Genomic DNA, 14,048 nt, shown 5'->3' with positions numbered 1-14,048 from the left:
ATACAACAGGAAAATCCACTGGAGGTCTCACAACACTGAGCAATTATATGAAAGAACAACATCTCCAGTCTTCACTTTATATTGTTGTTGATAAGCTTTGTGAGCACAAATCTTTCAAAAATGTAAAATTTACACAGAAGAAGAGAAAAAAAATGTGTAGCTTTCCAAACTCCATCATTTAGCCAGTTGTTCATGATTCAAATGTCTTTTCTGGAGCAGAATAAGTAAAAAGTGTCCAAGGTTGTAACTGAGCAGAATATTCAGCCTGAGTAACAGAGAGGAAACCATGTTGTGAAAGTGAGCAGCAGAAAGTCTTCCCCTCATGAGGAGGAGCATGAAGTGCTTCCTGTCAGTGAGCGTTGTGTAAGGCTGAGATAAGAGGTGGGGGGGAATCTGAAGAGAGAATCCTTCTGAATTAGTGATAAGGTTTGCCCTCCTCTTCTATTTTTCATGAGGAAGATCAAGTTTTTGGACACTTGCATGTTGCGCCTGAGAGACTGAAGCCGCCGCAGGGAGGCTCGCAGGAAAACTGCATTTTGTGACGTGTTTGTGACGGAGCTGCGCTGTAACTCTGCCGCAGGCCATCGCAGGGTCACGAGGCGTCACGTGATAATCCAGTCAAACGGAGTCGAATACAACACTTGCAGCTGCAGTGAGCACTTTCTGCCACAAGAGGGAGAAACTCAAAAACCTGTTTATGAGCTTTTCCCAAATTTCTTAAATATTAGGTTTACTCAGACTGGATATAAAAGTGGACGTATTAATGGTTCTGATCCAGAAGTGTCTTCAGCTGCAATACCAGCGAGTGCCACTAGAGGTCGGCTCCAAAAAGCCTCCGGCTCCATAGACTCCCATTCAACTTCTCTCATCAAATCCAAAGTGAATAAAATGTGTCCATCAGTTATCTCGGTGTTGTTAGCTAAAGTCACTCCTTCTTATTAGTTTTCTGGAGGTCCATCTGAAAATAATCCCTCATTCATTAGAAAAGAAGATTCAAGAAGACCTGTTTTTGGGGGCGTGTCTGTTTGATTGACAGGCCTGTGGTGCAGTCAGGTTACAGCATATCAGGTGACGTCACTGCTGGTTGACGTTTGGGTTTACTCATAAGTCCAGCAGGTACAATCAAATATTCAACATATTTCACCAGTCTCAGGTTACCTTTATATATTTACATTATATATTTTGTGGGTCACGAGCAAATCAACATCCAAATAAACGTTACTCTTCCTCTGCAGTTCCTCTGTCTTCCTTTTTATCCAAAAAGGAAGAAATTAGAAACATAAGATCTTGTGCTGTCTTTGGATGGACTACTCCACCAACACCATCAACTATACAGCCAAACCATCACAGCTCTTCATACTGTTTAAGGACAGTGTTAGTTAAAGTCTGGATGTTTCTGTGTACAAGACGCGAAACCAAAACAATAAGCTCAGAGGCACAAAACTGCACAGAACTCTGACTCTGTGGGTTCAGATCCTCTCTGCTTCATCCAATCAGTCATATCATGTGATTAAATGTTGTGTTTCTTTAACACATGGAGTCGAGAGTGAGTGAGTGAGTGAGTGAGTGAGTGAGTGAGTGAGTGAGTGAGTGAATGAATGTGCTCCATTATGAGTGTGCACAAGCGTGTCCGCCTGAGTGCAGCAGTGTGTGTGTGTGTTGTGCAGCCTCTGGGAGTCTGTGTCCTGATGGAAAGTGCCCCCCCCCACCACCACACACACACACACACACACACACACACACACACACACACACACACACACACACACACACACACACACACACACACGTTACTATCTTTAGCTCATTTCCGTCATGTCTTGTCACTCGTGTTCTCCTCTACAGCACTTAAATCTGGTATCTAAACCTCCGGGCCATCCAATATCCTCTACTTCCTCTACTAGGAAGCTACAGAGGGCTGGGTGGGGGTGGAGGGGTGTGTGTGTGTGGGGGGGGGTCATATGTGTTATTGTAGCTGCATGCACACACAAACATGTGGCTTTACATGTTGCACATACACACGCATACACACAGGTCTGTGGCAGGAGGCCGGCTGGTAGAGGATACCTTGTCTGGTCAAACTGGCGTCACCACTAACGTCTGCAGGGACATGAGAGACGGCTCGAGTAACCAAATCAGAGCGTCTGCCATCTAATCACCTCTGAAACACACACATACACACACACACACATACACACACACACACACACACACACACACACACACACACATACACACACACACACACACACACACACACACACACACACACACACATATACACACACACACACACACACACACACACACACACACACACACACACACACACACACACACACACACAAATCACCTCTGAAACACACACACATACACACACACACACACACACACACACACACACACACACACACACAAATCACCTCTGAAACACACACATACACACACACACACATATACACACACACACACACACAAATCACCTCTGAAACACACACATATACACACACACACATACACACACACACACACACACACATATACACACACACACATACATACACACACACACACACACACACACACACACACACACACACACACACACACACACACAAATCACCTCTGAAACACACACATATACACACACACACATACACACACACACACACACACACAAATCACCTCTGAAACACACACATATACACACACACACATACACACACACACACACACACACAAATCACCTCTGAAACAGACACAACCATGTGCACCACTGAGACTGTTTATCAGCAGTGTTACTGAAGATGTGGACACAGATCGTGCTGCGGCCATTAAAACCACCCCTGATACCGAGCGTGGCTCCGCCTCCACCAGCCCTCCGAAGACATCCTGTGGTATCAGGTACGGAGATGTCAGCAGCAGGTCCGTTCAGTGCTGGAGGTTCGGAGGTGGAGCCTCTACGGATCGGACTGGTTTCTCTCAGGTGGGACTGAGATCTGGAGAATTTGGAGGCGGAGTCACATCTTTTGTCAATTATTGTATTATCCAGTGACAGACAGCAGCTGATAGACAATGAGGAGACAAATCTGTCCACACAGTGTAGATCTGTCAGCTGACAGTGAGGGCGCCACCTCTGGTTCAGATAACTCCATTCAGACTCACTGACTCCTGATGAACCGTCAGCTCACTGCAGACAGAGAAAGAGAGGAACAGCTAATACCCCATCAGAGTCCTGTCACTGCTGACATCATCTCACACAAACCTCCTGACAGGAAGTCTAAAGCCTGCAGAGGGTGTATCCTCTGACATGAGAACGTCCAGCCTGCAGAGGGTGTATCCTCTGACATGAGAACGTCCAGCCTGCAGAGGGTGTATCCTCTGACATGAGAACGTCCAGCCTGCAGAGGGTGTATCCTCTGACATGAGAACGTCCAGCCTGCAGAGGGTGTATCCTCTGACATGAGAACGTCCAGCCTGCAGAGGGTGTATCCTCTGACATGAGAACGTCCAGCCTGCAGAGGGTGTATCCTCTGACATGAGAACGTCCAGCCTGCAGAGGGTGTATCCTCTGACATGAGAACGTCCAGCCTGCAGAGGGTGTATCCTCTGACATGAGGCCTCAGAGCCTTGGAGGGAAACTGAATTTTACCATCATGCATCAGTTATGAGAGGACATGGTCATGAATTAAGGACACAAAGGTCACTGATGGCAGCAGAAACACTGAGTGCAGGACCCCCCCCCCCCCCCCGCCCCCCCCCCATCCAACCGCCCATGGACCACCTCAGGACATCTCCAACCCCCACCCCCCCACCTCTCCATTAGTCTGTCAGGCTCTCTCGCCCCTTCCCTCCCCGTTTCCTCCCACGCTCTGACCTGTTAGGGTGATGGAGGGGAAACACGGCGCAGAGCGGGAAGGAAAGCACTCTGAGGACAACCATGGTGGGGGAGGAAGGAAATCACTGGAGGGGAAGAGGAAGAGGAGGAAGAGGAGGAAGAGGAGGAAGAGGAGGAAGAGGAGGAAGAGGAGAGGAAAGACGAGCTTCCTCAGAGATGACATCTTACGAGAGGGCGGAGCACCTGGGGCTTCCTGCTCTGAACCAATCCAAACAGGAAGAACCCTCACACACACATTCACACTCCAACACACAGTGACTCACACACACACACACACACACACACACACACACACACACACACACACACACACACACACACACACACACAGAGACACACACACAGAGACACACACACACACACACAGAGACACACACACACACACACAGAATGTACATACTCACTACCACATTTAGATGTTCACCACACATAGACCACATTGACACACTCACATTCCCACTGACTGAACTACACTTCCACAGTTAACAACGTGTTCACACTCACAGGCTGCAGGAGGCACTGAGGATGGATGTGTATGAATAAGAAATGTGTACGTGTGTTTCACATTTTGCACTCATTCATGTTACCACAGTGAGTGTTGTGGACCGTCGCATGTGTGTAACGTCGAATGTGTTATGTCGCATGTGTGCGATGTCGCATGTGTTTAATGTCGCATGTGTGCACACATTAGTGTGTGTATTAGTTTGATGTGTGTGTGTGTGTGTGTGTGTGTGTGTGTGTGTATTATCAGTGTGTATTAGCTGTGTGTATTATTAGTGTGTATTAGCTGTGTGTGTTTGTATTATCAGTGTGTATTAGTTGTGTGTGTGTGTTTGTATTATCAGTGTGTATTAGTTGTGTGTGTGTGTTTGTATTATCAGTGTGTATTAGTTGTGTGTGTGTGTTTGTATTATCAGTGTGTATTATCAGTGTGTATATGTTGTGACAATGATGTCTGTCCCTGAAGCCGGCTCAGTGCTCAAGAATTTTATTCAGCTCCAAAGAAAGTCCAGAAGGAAAATGATGAGCAGTGTTTCAATATTTCAGATTAAAGAGCTTTCATATTTATAAACGAGCTTAAACTGATGAACCAGATCAAAAACACATTTGATGTTCTTAATGAAGGTTTGGGTGTAAATTAAACATCAATATTAATGTATTAAAATACATGGATTTAACTGCTGAATTTCCTTATTATTACTTATCAATGAATTGGTTTATTATGATTATTTCATGGGAGCATGAAGTGAATATTGGTTAAAAGCTTAGAAGCAATGTTCAGTGACAGCTGCGCTTCACACACCATTAAAGGACCAGAACAGGACATACATGCACATGCAGTGTAATTCTACTTTACAACAGCAGGGGGCGTGATTCCGGGTAACTCTGGATGCTGTGTAGAGGCTGATCCTACTGTAACTGTCAGACCTGCTCACAGTCATGTTGTAATAGATGAATTATTACTGTAAAGCCAGTGAAGGCCAGATCAGAAACAAAACTCCACCGCTGTGAAATATTCAGTTTGAAATACACAACAACCTCAGGTGGGTTATACAGCAACCAATATAACACACACACACACACACACACACACACACACACACACACACACACACACAGGAGTTCTGAAGTGTTGTTTTCATAAATACTCATTAAATCTGTAAATGAATACCTGCAAACACCAACGTTTATCCAGGATCAACATTTGTGCACTAAGCGGATCGCGTTAATTCACATTAATTTCCAACATGTGGTGAACCTGCTGCTAAAGTTCAGGACCTGGTCCCTGCTGGACCGGCCCACAAACGGGCCTTCAGTAAAATATGAAATATAGAAAAAGGAACGACCTGGAAAATACTGAGGTATTAAAAACAGACTCCAGGACAAACATGAACATTTAAATTCACACATCAAACAGCAGTGATGCTTTCTGCTGCATCACAGCATCTCTGACTGCTGAACGGACCATCGGTCTGCACTGCCCCCTGCTGGTCATCGCAGCATCAGCACCAGAACGGTTTGTTTCATAAACACCAGCAGAAACAAAATGTTCATCCGGCGTTTCAATCTTACAAATAAATGGAAATATGCGATTTACATCTCCTGGTTTTCATGCCGGAGTTTTATGGAAGAAACTATATCCACTAAAATGTATTGTTCTTGTGAAATATAACAATATACCTTATAAAGTTGATAGAGCACCCAGCAAAAGTAGGCGGGGCCATAAAATGAAGACATGAAAGTGTTTTCCTGTCATGAACCGTGACATGTTGAAACATGTGGAAGTTTATATGAACAGAGTAGATAAAGTTCATGCGAATAAAGTCACAGCATGATTCGGAGGTGTTGGAGGAAGTGCAGCTGGAGATGCTGACGGATCCTACCGTGCTGCTGTGGACGGACTGACCCAGCTCTATGACGGCAGGCTCAGTGGACCGCGTGTCTGCTACTGTTGGACTGATCTGTGAAGGACAGGAGACATTAAACAGCTGATCGTGTGTCTCTGAAAACCAGCTAGTCACATGTCACATCAAATCCTCAGCAGATGGAAACAGAAGGAATAATGATGAATTATTATGAAGCATTCAGTAACAAACATCCTCGGTTAACGAAGTGAAGCCGGACTGACCTGGATGTCTGTGGGCTGTGGCTGATGGAGGTGGGGTCCTCTGGGATGGATGTCAGACAGGTGTGGGGGGGGGTCGGGGGAGGACCTCCAGCTGTGCTGCTGAAGGACATCCTGATAACATCTGCTGTCAAAGTTTGTCCTCCACAGCAGAACCTGCAGCAGAGACACACAACATCCACTTCAAAATATATAGATATATAATTATATCTATATATATTGAATATTTGAGATATATATTGAATATTTGAGATATATATTGAATATTTGAGATATATTTTGAGTATTTGAGAGATATATATATATATATATAGCGTGAATGAACCGCGGTGTGTGTGTGTGTGTGTGTGTGTATTTATTTATTTATTTATCCCGTTACACAAACCTGACTGTCAGCTCCTCCGGAGGCGAACAGATCTCCAGATCTGGAGAAGACCACCGACATCACGATGCCCTGAAACACACAGCGGATGTCAGGAAATATCACATATTATAAACAGCAGAGTCTGATATGATGTTGGAGGTTAAACAGGTCTGTGCTGCAGCGCCACCTTGTGTCCGTGGAGGGTGTAGATGAGACGTCCCTCCAGCAGGTCGAGGATCTTCACCGTGCTGTCGTTGGAGCCGCTGATCAAGTACTTGTTGGACGGGTGGAAGGAGAAACTGTTGATTCCTGCTGAGTGGACTGAACCACAGAGGGACACAATAAGCCCCGCCCACTAAAAATCACAGGAACAACCATTCAAGCAATGTGAGCAAATACTCACAGAATAAAAGCTCAATTATTTCCTGAGAATTTACAACTACAGACCGCAGGATATTTATTTACCTGATATTCAGCATCATTGTACCTTGATAATGCTGAATCAGCTTGTTGGTCCTCAGATCCCAGATCTTCAGAGAACTGTCAGCTGCTGAGGACGCGATGCAGCTTCCACTGGAGCTGAACTCCACACAGGAGGCTGACCTGGAACAACACACACACATTACACACACACACACACACACACACACACACAGGAGGCTGACCTGGAACAACACACACACATTACACACACACACACACACACACACACACACACACACACAGGAGGCTGACCTGGAACAACACACACACATTACACACACACACACACACACACACACACACAGGAGGCTGACCTGGAACAACACACACACATTACACACACACACACACACACACACACACACAGGAGGCTGACCTGGAACAACACACACACATTACACACACACACACACACACACACACACACACACACAGGAGGCTGACCTGGAACAACACACACACATTACACACACACACACACACACACACACACACACAGGAGGCTGACCTGGAACAACACACACACATTACACACACACACACACACACACACACACACACACACAGGAGGCTGACCTGGAACAACACACACACATTACACACACACACACACACACACACACACACAGGAGGCTGACCTGGAACAACACACACACATTACACACACACACACACACACACACACACACACACACACACACAGGAGGCTGACCTGGAACAACACACACACATTACACACACACACACACACACACACACACACACACAGGAGGCTGACCTGGAACAACACACACACATTACACACACACACACACACACACACACACACACACACAGGAGGCTGACCTGGAACAACACACACACATTACACACACACACACACACACACACACACACAGGAGGCTGACCTGGAACAACACACACACATTACACACACACACACACACACACACACACACACACACACACAGGAGGCTGACCTGGAACAACACACACACATTACACACACACACACACACACACACACACACAGGAGGCTGACCTGGAACAACGCACACACATTACACACACACACACACACACACACACACACACACACAGGAGGCTGACCTGGAACAACACACACACATTACACACACACACACACACACACACACACACAGGAGGCTGACCTGGAACAACACACACACATTACACACACACACACACACACACACACACACACAGGAGGCTGACCTGGAACAACACACACACATTACACACACACACACACACACACACACACACACACACAGGAGGCTGACCTGGAACAACACACACACATTACACACACACACACACACACACACACACACAGGAGGCTGACCTGGAACAACACACACACATTACACACACACACACACACACACACACACACACACACACACACACACAGGAGGCTGACCTGGAACAACACACACACATTACACACACACACACACACACACACACACACAGGAGGCTGACCTGGAACAACACACACACATTACACACACACACACACACACACACACACACACACAGGAGGCTGACCTGGAACAACACACACACATTACACACACACACACACACACACACACACAGGAGGCTGACCTGGAACAACACACACACATTACACACACACACACACACACACACACACACAGGAGGCTGACCTGGAACAACACACACACATTACACACACACACACACACACACACACACACAGGAGGCTGACCTGGAACAACACACACACATTACACACACACACACACACACACACACATACAGGAGGCTGACCTGGAACAACACACACACATTACACACACACACACACACACACACACACACATACAGGAGGCTGACCTGGAACAACACACACACATTACACACACACACACACACACACACACACACACACACACACACACACAGGAGGCTGACCTGGAACAACACACACACATTACACACACACACACACACACACACACAGGAGGCTGACCTGGAACAACACACACACATTACACACACACACACACACACACACACACACACAGGAGGCTGACCTGGAACAACACACACACATTACACACACACACACACACACACACACACACACAGGAGGCTGACCTGGAACAACACACACACATTACACACACACACACACACACACACAGGAGGCTGACCTGGAACAACACACACACATTACACACACACACACACACACACACACACAGGAGGCTGACCTGGAACAACACACACACATTACACACACACACACACACACACACACACACACACACACACACAGGAGGCTGACCTGGAACAACACACACACATTACACACACACACACACACACACACACACACACAGGAGGCTGACCTGGAACAACACACACACATTACACACACACACACACACACACACACACACAGGAGGCTGACCTGGAACAACACACACACATTACACACACACACACACACACACACAGGAGGCTGACCTGGAACAACACACACACATTACACACACACACACACACACACACACACAGGAGGCTGACCTGGAACAACACACACACATTACACACACACACACACACACACACACACACACACACACACACAGGAGGCTGACCTGGAACAACACACACACATTACACACACACACACACACACACACACACACACAGGAGGCTGACCTGGAACAACACACACACATTACACACACACACACACACACACACACACACACACACACAGGAGGCTGACCTGGAACAACACACACACATTACACACACACACACACACACACACACACACACACAGGAGGCTGACCTGGAACAACACACACACATTACACACACACACACACACACACACACACACAGGAGGCTGACCTGGAACAACACACACACATTACACACACACACACACACACACACACACACACACACAGGAGGCTGACCTGGAACAACACACACACATTACACACACACACACACACACACACACATACAGGAGGCTGACCTGGAACAACACACACACATTACACACACACACACACACACACACACACACACACACAGGAGGCTGACCTGGAACAACACACACACATTACACACACACACACACACAGGAGGCTGACCTGGAACAACACACACACATTACACACACACACACACACACACAGGAGGCTGACCTGGAACAACACACACACATTACACACACACACACACACACACACACACATAATATACAGCAGCACCATCTACAGGACACAAGATCAAACCACAATCAGTGATATTCTGGTATTTTATATTTTAATCGTGAACTTGCTCATATATTATTAGACGTCTGGTTCTATTAGAAATAATAATAATAATAACAATAATAATAATAATAATAATAATAACAATAATAATAATAATAATAATAATAATAGTACCAATCAGATGTCAGGTGATCGTGTCATGTTTAATAATGTGACTAAAAGAATGATATTCCAGTATGAAGCTGAGTGGAGGATTTACCGTCCCAGGTGGGTGAAGCAGTTGATGCAGTGTTTGGTGGAGACGTCCCACAGCCGGACGGAGCCGTCGTCTCCACAGGACGCCACCAGACGTCCGTCAGGAGAAAACCTGCAGGACACAGCAGGAAGTTCACAGTCAGGCGGCCGGAGGATTACATCATCTGTTCCAGATGGTTCACGGAAACAGGATCAGCTTTTTATTTTCGCTTTACTCGCTCTCATCTCTTTAAAATGACATAACTTTAGATTATTTTATGCTGCAGACGCGTCATATTCAGGTCAACTCTAACATAGAAACTCTAACATAGAAACTCTAACATAGAAACTCTAATATAGAAACCCTAATATAGACTCTAATATAGAAATTCTAATATAGAAACTCTAATATAGAAACTCTAACATAGAAACTCTAACATAGAAACTCTAACTTAGAAACTCTAACATAGAAACTCTAATATAGAAACTCTAACATAGAAACTCTAACATAGAAACTCTAATATAGAGACTCTAATATAGAAACTCTAATATAGAAACCCTAATATAGACTCTAATATAGAAATTCTAATATAGAAACTCTAATATAGAAACTCTAACATAGAAACTCTAACATAGAAACTCTAACTTAGAAACTCTAACATAGAAACTCTAATATAGAAACTCTAACATAGAAACTCTAACATAGAAACTCTAATATAGAAACTCTAACATAGAAACTCTAATATAGAAACACTAACATAGAAACTAACATAGAAACTCTAACATAGAAACTCTAATATAGAAACTCTAATATAGAAACTCTAATATAGAAACTCTAACATAGAAACTCTAACATAGAAACTCTAACATAGAAACTCTAACATAGAAACACTAACATAGAAACTCTAACATAGAAACACTAACATAGAAACTCTAACATAGAAACTCTAATACAGAAACTCTAATATAGAAACACTAACATAGAAACTCTAACATAGAAACTCTAATATAGAAACTCTAATATAGAGACTCTAATATAGAAACTCTAATATAGAAACTCTAATATAGAGACTCTAATATAGAAACTCTAATATAGAAACCCTAATATAGAAACTCTAAAATAGAGACTCTAATATAGAAACTCTAATATAGAAACACTAACATAGAAACTCTAATATATAAACTCTAATATGGAAACACTAGCATAGAAACACTAACATAGAAACTCTAATATAGAAACTCTAATATAGAAACTCTAATATAGAAACTCTAATATAGAGACTCTAATATAGAAACTCTAATATAGAAACTCTAATATAGAGACTCTAATATAGAAACTCTAACATAGAAACTCTAATATAGAAACACTAACATAGAAACTAACATAGAAACTCTAACATAGAAACTCTAATATAGAAACTCTAATATAGAAACTCTAATATAGAAACTCTAACATAGAAACTCTAACATAGAAACTCTAACATAGAAACTCTAACATAGAAACACTAACATAGAAACTCTAACATAGAAACACTAACATAGAAACTCTAACATAGAAACTCTAATACAGAAACTCTAATATAGAAACACTAACATAGAAACTCTAACATAGAAACTCTAATATAGAAACTCTAATATAGAGACTCTAATATAGAAACTCTAATATAGAAACTCTAATATAGAGACTCTAATATAGAAACTCTAATATAGAAACCCTAATATAGAAACTCTAAAATAGAGACTCTAATATAGAAACTCTAATATAGAAACACTAACATAGAAACTCTAATATATAAACTCTAATATGGAAACACTAGCATAGAAACACTAACATAGAAACTCTAATATAGAAACTCTAATATAGAAACTCTAATATAGAAACTCTAATATAGAGACTCTAATATAGAAACTCTAATATAGAAACTCTAATATAGAGACTCTAATATAGAAACTCTAATATAGAAACTCTAATAGAGAAACTCTAATATAGAGACTCTAATATAGAGACTCTAATATAGAAACGCTAATATAGAAACTCTAACATAGAAACTCTAACATAGAAACTCTAACATAGAAACACTAACATAGAAACTCTAACATAGAAACACTAACATAGAAACTCTAACATAGAGACTCTAATATAGAAACTCTAATATAGAAACCCTAATATAGACTCTAATATAGAAATTCTAATATAGAAACTCTAATATAGAAACTCTAACATAGAAACTCTAACATAGAAACTCATATAGAAACTCTAACATAGAAACTCTAACATAGAAACTCTAACATAGAAACTCTAATATAGAAACTCTAACATAGAAACTCTAACATAGAAACTCTAATATAGAAACTCTAACATAGAAACTCTAATATAGAAACACTAACATAGAAACTCTAACATAGAAACTCTAACATAGAAACTCTAATATAGAAACTCTAACATAGAAACACTAACATAGAAACTCTAACATAGAAACTCTAATACAGAAACTCTAATATAGAAACACTAACATAGAAGCTCTAATATATAAACTCTAATATGGAAACACTAGCATAGAAACACTAACATAGAAACTCTAATATAGAAACTCTAATATAGAAACTCTAATATAGAGACTCTAATATAGAAACTCTAATATAGAAACTCTAATATAGAAACTCTAACATAGAAACTCTAATATAGAAACTAATATAGAGACTCTAATATAGAAACACTAACATAGAAACTCTAACATAGAAACTCTAATATAGAAACTCTAATATAGAGACTCTAATATAGAAACTCTAATATAGAAACCCTAATATAGACTCTAATATAGAAATTCTAATATAGAAACTCTAATATAGAGACTCTAATATAGAAACTCTAATATAGAAACACTAACATAGAAACTCTATAATATAAACTCTAATATAGAAACACTAGCATAGAAACACTAACATAGAAACTCTAATATAGAAACTCTAATATAGAAACTCTAATATAGAGACTCTAATATAGAAACTCTAATATAGAAACTCTAATATAGAGACTCTAATATAGAAACTCTAATATAGAAACTCTAATATATACTCTAATATAGAAACTCTAATATAGAGACTCTAATATAGAAACTCTAATATAGAAACTCTAATATAGACTCTAATATA

At 42.0% G+C, this 14,048-nt stretch overlaps 1 protein-coding gene across 2 annotated transcripts in view; it reads right to left on the bottom strand.

The window, feature by feature from the left end:
* Positions 1–14,048, bottom strand: part of poc1b (POC1 centriolar protein B) — a 45,333-nt gene that overhangs the window by 24,643 nt on the left and 6,642 nt on the right. The window contains exons 5-10 of one of the 2 annotated variants that reach the window (XM_069162696.1): positions 10,921–11,028; positions 7,376–7,491; positions 7,076–7,209; positions 6,910–6,978; positions 6,528–6,680; positions 6,283–6,360 (exon numbers count right to left, since the gene is read on the bottom strand). In XM_069162696.1, coding sequence (XP_069018797.1) covers positions 6,283–6,360; positions 6,528–6,680; positions 6,910–6,978; positions 7,076–7,209; positions 7,376–7,491; positions 10,921–11,028 — 658 coding nt within the window. Of the gene's footprint in view, positions 1–6,282; positions 6,361–6,527; positions 6,735–6,909; positions 6,979–7,075; positions 7,210–7,353; positions 7,492–10,920; positions 11,029–14,048 lie in introns of those variants that run through there. The other variant, XM_069162698.1, reaches the window with a different exon arrangement.

This window comes from Embiotoca jacksoni, unplaced genomic scaffold (genome assembly GCF_022577435.1).
Source record: "Embiotoca jacksoni isolate LCO1_2020_lvr unplaced genomic scaffold, fEmbJac1.0.p SCAF_3, whole genome shotgun sequence".
NCBI classification, from domain to species: domain Eukaryota; kingdom Metazoa; phylum Chordata; class Actinopteri; family Embiotocidae; genus Embiotoca; species Embiotoca jacksoni.
Note: the sequence above shows the minus strand (reverse complement) of the source record. Positions and strands in the feature narration are given on the sequence as shown.